The following is a 14,240-nucleotide window of genomic DNA, read 5'->3' as shown; positions in this document are numbered from 1 at the left end:
TCATTGGTGAAGGGGATTCAAGTTTGTTCATATGAAGAGCCATGCCCCCTTCAAAAGGGAGATAATCACAAAAATGCAAAATAAGGGTGGGGTCATTAAAAGAAAAATTCTCATGAACCACTGGTACAGAAAAGTTCAAATTTACATGAAAGTTTACTGACATAATGCAGATTCAATTTTTTTTCAAATCAAGGCCCCCAGGGTTAGGGTAGGGCTGCAATAGGGGATCAGAGTTTTACAAGCAAATGTATAGGGAGAACCAAAGGGCCATAGAAGTTTATATTTACATGAAAGCTTTCTGACATAGGGCAGATTCAAGTTTGTAAAAATCATGGACCCTGGGGGTAGGTTGGGGCCACAATAGGGATCAAAGTTTTACATGCGAATATTTAGGGAAAACCTTTTAATATGGGCCAAGGTGACTCAGGTGAGCGATGTTGCCCCATGGGCCTCTTTGTCAGTTATGTTGTGATCCTTTGGGACTAGGTTGAAGCCACAATATGGGGTCAAAATTTTTCATGGGAATAAAGATTGTTAAAATATTTAAAGATCACAACAGGTGAACAATGGCAGGCCCAAGGTGACTCAGGTGAGCAGTGTGGCCCATGGGCCTCTTGTTCTGTTGATATCGCAGATCTCATTCAATCAAGGTCATTCAGTATCTGACATGAACCTTTAGTATCAAGGATGTATATTTTCATAGATAGAAATTAATTGTTGATATCTAAGTGCTATGATTTGACATGTATTGTGATAATTTTTTTCAAAACTACCAACTTCTGATGTGTAATTTGTGATGGTTTCCTGTCAACATTTCAAGCTAGTGAATCCAGCTGTGCAGACATTGTGTATTATGAACTGTACTGCTGTGTTTTAGGATGATCTTCAATATGGAGTGATCAGGCAGTTTACATTCTCCTCAGCACTGCAGAGAATGTCAGTAGTGGCCAGAAACTTAAATGGACAGAGTTTCGAGCTTTATACAAAGGGGGCTCCAGAAATGATTGCCTCCCTCTGTAAACAGGAAACAGTGCCTCCAGATTTTCACGAGAAACTGATGTCTTACACTCAGCATGGCTATCGAGTCATTGCCATGGCATGGAAAGAACTGCCTTCCAAAATCAATTATGTCAAAGTTCAAAGAATACAAAGGTTAGTCAGGAAGGAAGGATGTGACATTTATTGAATTTTTTATAACTTTTTTTTGCATATATTGAAAGTTAAGTGGGTTTTTTCTCCATTACAAGGTTGTGTTTTTTATTAGGGGGTGGTGTGGTATATGGTATAGACCCCTGCTATTATTATAGACAAATTATTTTTACCAGTTCCTGTACTTGAACTGATGAATTGAATTCATTTACTGAAGGATAGCCCTCCCCCTTTTACGATTGTGGGGTTTGGACAGAACTGCTTTTCTTGCTTGGCTAACCAAGAATTTTCATACAAATATGACAGCAACTATTTTCTCCATTTTGCTCCCCACCCCTCAACTTTCAAAAATGACACTAAGTGCCTGAACTCACTATATCTAACAGAAACCTGTGCTTGTTTAAGGAAAAGTTGCCCAAGTTAATGCAGAAAACATGATCTCGTTAGACATACTAAATATTAAAACCCCGACAGAATCAGAGACAAAATAATGGTTCTGATATTCTGTATTGCAATGACATGATTAATCCATCTTGGAAAGAAAACTAGATTTTAGGCATCTTCTGTCATGTAATTAAGTACCAGACTTACTTTGGAAATGGGTGAAGTTTGTACTTAATGTCAAGTTGAATGTACACCTGTGCTGCGTGGTGACGCTTTGTGATTTTCTGTTATTCAGAGAGCAGGTAGAGAAAGATCTGATTTTTCTGGGTCTGATAGTAATGGAAAACAAACTAAAGCCTGAGACTACACCAGTAATTAATGAACTAAGGGAGGCCAACATCAGGTGTATCATGGTCACAGGTAAGTTTGACCATCTGTAGAGTACCATTCAGAGACTCAGTAACAATGAATTATAGGCCATCTACAGATGAATTCTAAAAGTAGTTCTCTCTTCTTTTTTAAGTATTTGGTCAGGTGACAACATGTATTTCACCATTTTCCATTCGATGATAGTAAATTTGACATTTCCTGTTTTATGAGACACATTGTCCTGGTTTAAATCAGTAATACCTAAATTTTATTCCCTCTGGTTGGTAGGCGACAATGTCTTAACAGCAGTCAGCGTAGCCAGAGAATGTCGCATGGTAGACACCGCTGATCAGATCATCGTAGTGGAGGCAGCTGTCAGCAAGGACAGCAAGCCGATGCTGAACTTTGTGTATGCTGATGATAAGACAAAGCCAGTGGAGGAAGTCAAGAGTGGGGAGTCCGGCAGTTTGATTCAGATAGAAGAACTGGACCAGGTGTTTCACTTTGCTGTGGAGGGCAGGTCTTGGGCCGTACTACAAAAACACTACCCAGAGATACTGCCCAAGGTAAACCAGCCACCTTCATTACACCTTCAAAACACTACCCAGAGATACTGCCCAAGGTGAACCAGCCACCTTCATTACACCTTCAAAGATCAGACCGGGATTTTTATCCAAACATGTTGATGTTAATATTATTGATTCAAAGGAAATTTTTATCACAAATTTCGATGCCTGTATTAAATTTTCAGGACTGTTGTGTTTTTGATTTGCTACCTAGCATTTTCATTGTTTAGATTGCAGTCAAAGGAACTGTGTTTGCAAGAATGTCACCAGAGCAGAAAGGTCAGCTAGTGGAATTACTGCAAGAACTTGGGTAATTTACAGGTTTTTTTTAAAATACATGATAAGTACTAAATATTTTAGCAAGTATTTTTATTGTGAAATATTATCCCCAGGTAAAACTAGATTTTTTATGTGAAATCTTTCATTTCAGGTATTATGTAGGAATGTGTGGAGATGGTGCTAACGATTGTGGAGCACTTAAGATGGCCCACGCTGGAATATCTCTGTCTGAAGCCGAGGCTTCCGTCGCCTCACCTTTCACCTCCAAAGTCCCCAATGTCAAGTGTGTCCCCAATGTCATCAGGTACACGTAATCCCCAATGTCAAGTGTGTCCCCAATGTCATCAGGTACACGTAATCCCCAATGTCAAGTGTGTCCCCATTGTCATCAGGTACACGTAATCCCCAATGTCATCAGGTACACACAATGTCATCAGATACACACAGTGTCATCAGATACACAAAGTGATCACAGTGAAATTTAACACTCATTCAAAAAATGTAATAGACTAGGTGTTTGCTCAAAAACTATTATGCAGGTTCTCATTTTTCTTTTGATATCAAGATGACATGAAATGAAGACATTTTGTGAATCTGGCACAATGTGTCGTTAACATTCACATCCAGTCTATTGACAAGACCAGACCAGACCATAGTTAACGCATGACTTTTTACAAAAAAAACACCTTGAATGCATCAGAAAACATTCTGTTTTTCCTAAACTTGGGTGTTTCTCATGCTTGTTACTTTTCTTTGGGGGGGGGGGGGGGGGGGGGGGGGGGTTGCAAGGCCGATTTCTGTATGTGAAATGCTTCTTAAAGTTTTATTTAAGAACAGGGTTTACAAATAAGGTGTGTGTAACATTAATGTGTGTTGACTTTCTAGGCAAGGACGAGCTGCGTTAGTGACATCCTATGGTATTTTCAAGTACATGGCCTGTTACAGTTTGACCCAGTTTGTGTCGGTCTCCATTTTGTACTATGTAAGTGGAGGACTTAAGCAGCTGTGAAATTCGCTGATGTATTGTTTTTGAATATACAAGATAAAATCTTGTTTACTTCAGATATCAGCCAGTCTCACTGACCCGGAGTTTCTGTACATTGATTTGTTCCTCCTGTCCACTCTCAGCATCACATGTAAGTAAAGAAGAGTTAGTTTTCATAGAGCGGAGTCTGTATAGGAAGTTCCTCTTGTGGATGATGTGGAAGATAATTTATTCTTCAAATTCACATTTGTCTCCATGCTTTTCCCATTTGTAACAAACGTGTACAGAAGATTGAACTGAAATGTCAGCTTCAACAAAGTGGAGATTTATAACAGATATTATTTACATAGCTTTGTGTTGAATAGTTGGCAGGACAGATCCGTATCCAGAGCTGGCCAAGGAACCCCCACCTATCAGTCTGACCAGCATCTTCCCTATCATGTCATTAGTTCTACAGATGCTTATACAGACAGCAGCTCAGACATTCTGTTTCCTTCACATCAAATCACAACCATGGTAAGAAAGATTACCCAATAACAGCCATGGAAAGAAAGAGTTACCCAATAACAGCCATGATAAGAAAAAGTTACCCAATAACAGCCATGATAAGAAAGAGTTATCCAATAGCAGCCTTGATAAGAAAGAGTTACCCAATAACAGCCATGATAAGAAAGAGTTATCCAATAACAGCCATGATAAGAAAAAGTTACCCAATAACAGCCATGATAAAAAAGAGTTACCCAATAACAGCCATGATAAGAAAGAGTTATCCAATAACAGCCATGATAAGAAAGAATTATCCAATAACAGCCATGGTAAGAAAGAGAGTATCCAATAACAGCCATGATAAGAAAGAGTTACCCAATAACAGCCATGATAAGAAAGAGTTATCCAATAACAGCCATGGTAAGAAAGAGTTACCCAATAACAACCATGATAAGAAAGAGTTATCCAATAACAGCCATGGTAAGAAAGAGTTACACAATAACAGCCATGATAAGAAAGAGTTATCCAATAACAGCCATGGTAAGAAAAAGTATCCAGTCACAACCACAGTAAGCAAGAATTATCCAACAACAGCCATGATAAGAAAGAGTTATATTCAATAACAGCCATGGTAAGAAAAATTATCCAGTCACAACCACAGTAAGCAAGAATTATCCAAATACAACTGTTGTAAGAAAGAATTCTAATCACAACCATGGTAAGGGAATGTGATCTGATCACAGCCATCAATACTTATCCATCTTCGGTTCTTTCTCTATTCTCGGTTATGCTTTTACAGATAGAATGGTTTCTGTCTTGTTAACACTCATTTAAGTAACTTAACCTTCAGTATATTTCCCTATCAAAATGCAGATTACTAAATACATGTAGTTACATTCAAAAAACATTTTGATAATTGTTTTCATTCAGTTACTGTAGCACTTTGATAATGTTCATATAATTCATGTTATTTATACTATTATGATAAATGTAGATTTCTGTTTGTTAGGTTTGAACCATTTGTGGAGAATCCTGATGACAACTACTGGAGCTATGAGAATACAGCGGTGTTCTCCATGTCGGCCTATCAATACATAATTCTGGCCATCACCTTCTCCAAGGGATTCCCGTATCGCAGAAACATGTTTACAAACTGTAAGTTGTGTTGAGCAATGTATTAATCCTGAAAAGTGTAAGGAAACACTCTGCAGTGTTTGTAAATGAATATTTGTCCCTCATCATGAACTGCAAATTAAGATGTTGATGAGAATTACTGTACACCAATGTGTTTGCTTATGTTCATCTGTATATCATACCATGACATTCTATTTTGAAGCTAAGATACTCTGTTATCTAGATAAATGAACATGCAGTTGAACTATTTTGAAATTTTGCAGATTGGTTCTTGGTCAATGTTGTGGTTTGTGTGTTGGTAACTTTATGGGTCACAATTTATCCAGAACCTAAGGGATTTCAAGAGGTTATGGAGGTATGTATCATTCCAATTTCATATAATGAATTGGGTTAAAATTATATTTGTTTCAGCTCACCTGAGTTGAAAGCTTAAGTGAGCTTTTCTGGTCACCCATTGTCTGACTATCTGTAAACTTTTCATATTTTCAACTTCTTCTCTAGAACCACTGGGCCAATTTCAATCAAACTTGGCAAAAAGCATCCTTGGGTGATGGAAATTTAAGTTTGTTCAAATGAAGGACAACATTCTTCTCCAAAATATTTAAAAGTCTTCCTTGCAAGATCCACCGAGTCAGAAAATCTGAGATTTACATGAAAGTTTCCTGACATAGTGCAGATTCAAGTTTGTTAAAATAAAGGTCCCGGGGGTAGGATGGGGCCACAATAGGGGATCAAAGTTTTACATACTAATATATAGGGAAAATCTTTAAAAATCTTCTTAAGAACTACTGGGCCAGGAAAGTAGAAATTTACACGAAAGCTCCCTGACATAGTGCAGATTCAAGTTTGTTAAAATCATGGCCCCCGAGGTAAGATGGAGCCACAATAGGGGATCAGAGTTTTTACATACAAATATATAAGGAAAATCTTTAAAAGTCTTCTTCTCAAGATCCACTGAGCCAGAAATGCTGAGATTTACATGAAAGCTTTTTTACATAGTGTAGATTCACATGAAAGTTTCCTGACATAGTGTAGATTCAAGTTTGTTAAAATAAAGGTCCCGGGGGTAGGATGGGGTCACAATAGGGGATCAAAGTTTTACATACTGATGAATAGATATGAAAATCTTCCTCTTAAGAACCATTGGGACCAAAAAAGTTTACAATTGCATGAAAACTTCCTGACATAGTGCAGATTCAAGTTTGTAAAAATCATGGTCCTCGGGGGTGAGATGGGGCCACAGTAGGGGAACAAAGTTTTACATACAAATACATAGAGAAAATCATAAAATTATTAAAAATCTTCTTCTGAAGAATCACTGGGCCAATTATAAACAAACGTGGCCAACAGCGTCCTTGGGTGAAGGGCTTTTAAGTTTGTTCAAAGGGAAGATAATCACAAAAATGGAAAAAATATGGTATGGTCATTTAAAAATCTTCTCAAGAACCACTGGGCCACAAGAGCTGAAATTTAAATGAAAGCTTTCTGACATAGTGCAGATTCAAATTTCTTAAATAATGACCCTTGGGGGTAAGATGGGACCACAATAGGGGATCAAAGTTTTGCATACAGATATAGAGGGAAAATCTTTCAAAATCTTCTTCTCAAGAACCTCTGAGCTAGGAAAGTACAAATTTACATGTACATGAAAGCTTCCTGACATAGTGCAGACTCAAGTTTGTTAAAATCATCGCCCCCAGGGGTAGGATGGGGTCACAATAGGGGATCAAAGTTTTACAAACAAGTATATAAAGAAAATCCTTAAAAATCTTCTTAAGAACCATTGGGCCATAGAAGTTAATATTTACATGAAAGCTTCCTGACACAGTGCAGATTCAAGTTTGTAAAACTCATGGCCCCTAGTGGTAGGTTGGGGGCCACAATAGGGTTTAAAAGTTTTACATGTGAATATGTAGCGAAAATCTTTAAATATGGGTCAAGGTGACTCAGGTGAGGGATTTGGTCCATGGGCCTCTTGTTTGTCTATACATTGCTTACGACAAGACCTGTCATGTTAAGTTAGAGAATCCACGTTAAGCAAAATGATAGAAATATAAAAGTTTTAAGTTTTCCTGTCATCAAACTCTTCACTCTCAACCATTTTTGTTGTTTTGTTTACTAAAACCCCTGCAATTCAATGTCTTCTCAACTATTTATCATTATGAATGGGCACTCTTGCAGACATTTATATTTTATTTAAGTTTACACATTAAGAGTAAACCATTTTTGGATATGCTCTTTCTGAGTGTCTAATTGATTATTGCATTAGTTTGAATAAGGATTTTGATGATTTAGTTTATAATTTTCTGAAAGCTCCTAATGTGAGGCAAATATGAGAGAAATAATCCTTCATTATGAGGTCATATGGGATAATGAAATTCCAACTCGGGACAAAGATTTGGTTTAGGTATTGGCAAAGCCTCATCTTGTACCATAAATCTTGTCCCTCCCCCCCCCCCCCCCCCCCCCCCCCTCATCAGGCTTCACTATCCCACCTCATTACAATAATCTGGTTACTTTGAGTGGTTTTAGATAGCGTTTCCTGTACTCATGTCAAAGGATATTTAACTTTATATAAAAAATTCAAATGTTTGTTTTTAGAATAATTTAACTGATAAAAAATTCAAATGTTTTTAAAATAAGATTATATTTCTTGAAATTCTTATATTTGTAGCTTCGTTCACCAGAATCAATAAGCTATCGACTACTGTATGTTGGGATAGCAGCTGCCAACTTCTTATTGTCGGTGCTTATTGAGGTAAGTTTTCGTGTTGTTATTGTCGGTGCTTATTGAGGTAAATTTCTGAGTTCTTATTGTCGGTGCTTATTGAGGTAAGTTTCCGAGTTCTTATTGTCGGTGCTTATTGAGGTAAGTTTCTGAGTTCTTATTGTCGGTGCTTATTGAGGTAAGTTTCCGAGTTTTTATTGTCGGTGCTTATTGAGGTAAGTTTCCATGTTTTGTAACAGCTTGAATTCTCTCACATCTTGATAATTTTCGCGTGCTTCAAAAACATCAAGCTCATTTTATAGAGTGTAGTAAAACAATATCGCAAACAAAATCAGATAGTGAAATATCTCTAGCATATACATATAGGTGTCTTTCTCTGAAACTTTCAGACTTACTTCCTTGACAACCCATATTTACGAAATCGATGGTCACGATTTGTGGACCGCTGTCTTCGACACACAGAAGTGAAATACAAGACAATAGAAAGGGAAATAATTGAAGCCCCAGACTGGCCTCCCATTGATAAAACAGCAGAAGGTGTGGCAAATGGTTATATGAGATTAGACAGCATGAATTCTATTCAAGGAGTCAACATTTATCACCCCTCCGATTCCGAATCTGATATCAAAAGCCTGACATCTGTTTCTTCTCAAAAGGTTGCAACTAATACACATCGAAATTGTGTCGATAAATCTGCATTCAACCAAGGGTCTTTACCCTGCATTGTGCAAAATTCCAAGGATACTACCTCTCTGAGACAGACTCGGAAATCTCGGACATTGAGCGAGTCGGCTGTAGACAATGCTGAAGGGACGACTAACGACGACATTCTTCTGTCTGATGAAATCACATCTTTAGCACATGCCCGGTCCAGAGATAAAGTTTCCAACAGTTCCAGTGCTATACCCCTGATTGATCCACCCCCAGGTAGAAAGAAAACTTTCGGATCTCAAGAAGACACAAAAATCTGCTAGCATTGCATTTATGTTAGTTTCTTATCGATAGTGGAATTTTGCTGTGACGCTGTGTAGAAAACTTTGTCTTTTCCCCCCATTTTTATTTTTAATTACGAAAAATCATAGGAAACTAGAAATTGTTATATTAAAGAAAAGCAATTATTAATAGCTTTAATCCACAGGCAGTTATATCACTTATACTCTGTAATAGTAAATTTGAACCCAAGCAATATAATTGCCTGTGCTTTAATCTGATACATGTATACAGTGAATGTTATCTAATTGGGAAAATCATGATATGCTGCCAACAATTTGTCAGGTGCTTCTGTAGGCAATGTTGCATACTGAAATATACATGTGTTTCTGCAGAAATCAGTATCACGTTATATGTGTACATGACGCTAACCACCAGTCAGAGTGAACCTTATCATGGAGAGGTGGAGTTTGTCACCAACAGTGATTTTTAATGTTGAGAAAGTCCCCCTTGTCAGAAAATATCTCAACTGGGCTAAGAAATTGAAACAGACACAATGGTGAAATGTCATACTTGTTTCTAAATAGTAATATAGATGTGTGTGTGCACAGGACATGGATGAGCCTGTCTTCATCTTCAAATGTCTTTTCCCAGAGGTTTGCTGTGATAGTCTTGAGTGAAACGTGTGTATGTGTGTAAATTAGATAGAGATCTAGTTTTGATGAAGGTCTTTCAATGTTTAGCTTTACCAAAAAAATCTGATTTCAAGGATTTAAAATGAATTTTACAAGTTCTATGTTCAGAACCATTTTTTCCATGCTTTTTTATCTGCTTTGATCTCAGCTTTTGTTTTTTAGGGTGCTTGAGCCTTTATTGCAATACGTTCCTGTCCATTGTTGTCTGTAAACTTATATTTTTCACTTATTCTTGGAAACCTTTGAACCAGTTCTGGAATATGTATTTTTAATTTAAAGGTACCCATCCACTGGAGACTAATTAGGGATGGGGCTAAAACCTCCAAATATTGTTATCTTTACCAAAACAAAAAAAAGAACTTCATTTTATTTATATACACTTAACATGTAGCAAACAAACTGAAAGCATAGTTGTTTAATATTAGCATTGGTGGTTTCTACAAAATGATGAAATTTATCGCTCTTGGGTCAAGCATTCGGACTATATAGATTCGGACCCATGTAGATTATGTACTGGGAGAAGGTTTATATAGGCTCTGCCTGATCATATTATGTTATACAGTACAAAATAAAATATTATGTACTAAAAATGTGTTCAGATAATCTTAAAGAGGCATTAACAACCAAAGTCGTGTTTGCCAATTATTACCAAATACATAAAATCACCACGGACGTCAAAATTTCAACATAACTCTTTTTTTCCCTTCGTTTTTATAGAAACAATGCCAGAGAAGTACATATAGGCGTAGTTCAATGCAGAGAAATTTGTATCTTTTTCTGGAGATTCACTAGAAGTTCACACTTTTTTTGGACTTGAGATTGATTTATTTATTTATTTTGTTCATTTTAATCAAACATATTCCAGCATTAACCATAGTTTCTTTACAGTATTAAACTTGTAATGGTTTTTACACTTATTAGTTTATTTGTCTTGTTTGCTTATTTTTCAATTTATGAATGTTTTCAGTATCCCTATAAAATTATTTTGTGTGAGTCTTGTATGTATCTCTGTCTAAGTTATCGTGATTGTACATGAATTGAATAATTTTTACTCTTTGTATATCTTCAAAAGATTTTTTTTTAATATGAAAATGCTACATTAATGTAGTAATTTGTTTTAGAAATATACGTACATGTATTAATGTCTTGAGGCATCGTCAGCTGTATCTCGTAATAGGAAGATCCCAATTCTTACTCGTCTGAAATAATAAATGTTTTAGTTTTCTGTGTCAGCACAAATATAAGTTTCAAATATTCTTGAAAAAGTACTTTTAGAATTTTTTTTTTATGTTTTCATAGATAAAAAAGTTGAATATGCATATAGACTGTGTGTAATGTACTATAGATCACTTTTATTTTGTAAGACCATATTTTTGTGAGGATACACTGATTTATTAGTCTACTGGTTTGTAAAACTGAAGGGGACTATAGCTTTCTTTTCCATCTGTCAGTCTGTCCCATTGGTTTTCTGACTTTTTTCCATTATGCGTATGAGGATTCATTTGAAACTTGCAGTGTAGTTTCAGAGTGGCAAATTAAGGATCAAGTTTGAATTTCGTAAAGTTTAAAGAAATCAATTTTTTATATTTTACATTCTAAATTTATATTCATTGGGATCATGTTCTGATGGAAAAGCTGTAAAAGTAGGACATCTGGATAGAGGCAGTTGATGAAAGGACGCTGATTGGGTAAAAAATCAATTAATTTTATATTTCAAGCTCATTAATCACAAATGGAACGTATCAATGAAAATATATCAAATCTGTTAATCACGCGAGTTTTTATCTGTAGTTGGTTAGCGAAGTACTCAATTTACCGACTGAAATTGCGTGTATTAAAAAAAAAGGCAAACAGTGTGTCGCACGATGACGGACTACCAAATTTTCTTGGTTGTTTTTATAAATATAATTATCAGACCCAAATTTACTGTATGACATTTAGAATATATGCTACATGTTTATGAAATGAATTTTAGAATTATAAAGTTCTGACTAAGATTATTTTATCCCAGATAAAAACTACATGAATCAACTGTATGAACAAGGAAACATCAAACTAATTCAATATTGGTGAACATGGTGACTTGGTACCGATATTTTAGGTCACAGTTCATATAATCAAAGGTCAAACAACATCAAATGTACATTATCCATCAATTAATGGGGGCGCTGTTAAGGGGACATGTATTGCTTATGTAATACTCCCAGAATGTGTGTTTATTCAAGAGACACATCTTTCGCAAATTGTTATTTAGTGCTTACAACTTCTATATTGCAGAGTTTATTCTCGAGAGCTAGAATTTTTTGAGAATGAATAGTCTCACGAAATAACTTGTTGATAATGTTCTTGTGAATGAAATGTGATTTACAGTAGTTGATAGTCAGATATACCCATGTGCCTTAGGCATTTATAGTAGCTTGTAAATCTCATAAATATCCAATGTGTTCAATAGATAGTTATTCATTTAAATCACAGCTATGCTAGAATTCAGTGACTGAATGACAATGTCAGCTGTCTGTGGGACCTTTAGAAGTGTGCCTATGGAGTGTTTGTGTGTGTGTGTTGATATGTCCTAGAGAGGCAGCACAGACAGGATGCAAAAGCAGACATGAAATTGCACCCAGAGATTATTTCATCTAAATTTGTCTCATTTTAATTGTCATAGAGAAATTTCATCATACTGATTCTGAATGGCAATACCAGCAAATATATTTCTTAACATTCTTTACGTACAGTACTGAACAGGGCAAATTAATTAAGCAGAATGTGTTCACCATATTAAGAACAATGAAACTACAAGTTGTCAAAACAGTATGCCAGTATTCTCATATAATGTAGATTCTAGTATGCAAGCATTGTTAAATAGTGCAGAATCCAGTGTGTTCAGACATTGACCTTTGATCTCTGACAATCTTTTACATTGCCAAAATAAAATCAAAGTACTTCTCCTTTTGTAGTTCAGATTTGTTCATACCATGCACATACATGTAGGTCCGGGGCCACACAACATTTTATGTTATAGCATTAAACACTTGTAGGAGAATCTTTTTTTTAAGCTCCTCCCCTGGGAGGAGCTATCATTTGTCAAAGTAACATGCAAGATTCCTGTACTGTAGTTTACTTTCAGTGTTTTCTTCACTTTGTTTAAGTGGTCACTTTTGATTTGTCCAGTGTCTATTGGACCATTTTCAACCAAACTTGTCATGAAGCATCTGGACTCAAGTTTCTTTAAATGAAGGGATATGTCAGCCTCCAAGGGAGGGGGGGGGGATAAATTAAGGAATGGGGAAGGGTGTTTTTAAAAAATCTCATTAAGAACCACAGAAGTATAAAAGCCCGGACTTGTAAAACCTTACAAAATGTAGGTTAAGTTTGTTCAAACCATGACCCCAGGGGTTGGGGTTCTGAAAATGCTCTTGAAAAATGTTTTCAAGAACCACAAGAGATATCTTTGAAAAGGTCCTTAAAAAAAACCATGAGGTTTCAATGTCTGAAAATATTAATATATTTATATAAGCATCCCTATATTAATGTAGATAAAAGTTTGTTTACACTAGTAGGACCCCTGGAGCAAGGATGAGATGTTTACACTAGTAGGACCCCTGGAGCAAGGATGAGATAAGATGGGTTTTAAGTTTTACATATTTAGGTGTTAACAGTTATTAGGGGGGGGGGGGGTCTCCCCTCAAACCATGACTCAACCAAGGTTGATGTTCTTGGGAAAAGGGTGCTTTACATTGTGTAGTTTTATGTCATTAATTATCAGGAAGTTTTTTGTGAAGTTAAATGCCATCAATAATCTTGGAAGTGTTTTATATGAATTATAACAAAGTTAAAATTTGTGAAGTTACTTGTAAACTTTTCTTTCAGTGTTTGGAAATAAAGGGCTGTAAGATTTATATTATAAGACTGTAAGATTTTTATTATAAGACTGTAAGATTTATATTATAAGGCTGTAAGATTTATATTATAAGAGTGTTCCAGTCTTGTTTAAGGAAATATTTTACATATGATTCATTAATTGTAAAGTAATTAATGTTTCAATGCTGCCAAAGTTTGTTTCATATCAAATGCTATGATATGTAGATATGCAATTGCTCACGTAGCTTTTTAGCTTTTATGCATAATACATGAATATTTGGCCTTTTAACCATGAAATTTTACCGAATTAATTTTAATGTACATCTGACGCAAGGTAGATAGTAATGAATATGATATTGATGGGGATGTGTTTTGTGCTCATGAACCTATGTATGGATAATAAAAAAAAAATATGTACCTTCATACTTTGTTTTGTTGTAGTTTCTGTTCCCTAGGATGTGTGGCAGTCCCTCAGTTGATGAATGATAATTTTCTAGTTTCTGTTCCCTAGGATGTGTGGCAGTCCTTCAGTTGATGAATGATAATTTTCTAACCCGATTATGTTATGAGAACATACCAGATAATGTTGTGATAAAAAAATTTGGCCAGTTCCATTATACATATATGACTGAAAACATTAAATAATCTATCAATAGTTTGTGTGTATGTGAGTG

The 14,240-nt window shown here is 35.7% G+C and overlaps 1 protein-coding gene across 3 annotated transcripts in view; it reads left to right on the top strand.

Moving 5' to 3' along the window:
* The window catches only part of LOC125663705 (polyamine-transporting ATPase 13A3-like), a 55,494-nt gene extending 41,505 nt beyond the window's left edge, over positions 1-13,989 (top strand). For all 3 annotated transcript variants that reach the window (XM_056153064.1, XM_056153063.1, XM_056153065.1), the window contains 12 exons: positions 878-1,152; positions 1,829-1,953; positions 2,191-2,468; positions 2,699-2,778; positions 2,899-3,051; positions 3,633-3,729; positions 3,811-3,883; positions 4,098-4,248; positions 5,228-5,373; positions 5,616-5,707; positions 8,027-8,110; positions 8,470-13,989. In XM_056153064.1, coding sequence (XP_056009039.1) covers positions 878-1,152; positions 1,829-1,953; positions 2,191-2,468; positions 2,699-2,778; positions 2,899-3,051; positions 3,633-3,729; positions 3,811-3,883; positions 4,098-4,248; positions 5,228-5,373; positions 5,616-5,707; positions 8,027-8,110; positions 8,470-9,054 — 2,139 coding nt within the window. In that variant the 3' untranslated portion in view covers positions 9,055-13,989. The remainder of the gene's footprint in view (positions 1-877; positions 1,153-1,828; positions 1,954-2,190; positions 2,469-2,698; positions 2,779-2,898; positions 3,052-3,632; positions 3,730-3,810; positions 3,884-4,097; positions 4,249-5,227; positions 5,374-5,615; positions 5,708-8,026; positions 8,111-8,469) is intronic.
* Positions 13,990-14,240: the final 251 nt, after the last annotated feature.

The sequence above is a fragment of the Ostrea edulis genome, chromosome 1 (genome assembly GCF_947568905.1).
Source record: "Ostrea edulis chromosome 1, xbOstEdul1.1, whole genome shotgun sequence".
Taxonomy (NCBI): domain Eukaryota; kingdom Metazoa; phylum Mollusca; class Bivalvia; order Ostreida; family Ostreidae; genus Ostrea; species Ostrea edulis.
This window is presented reverse-complemented; position numbering and strand designations above follow the sequence as displayed.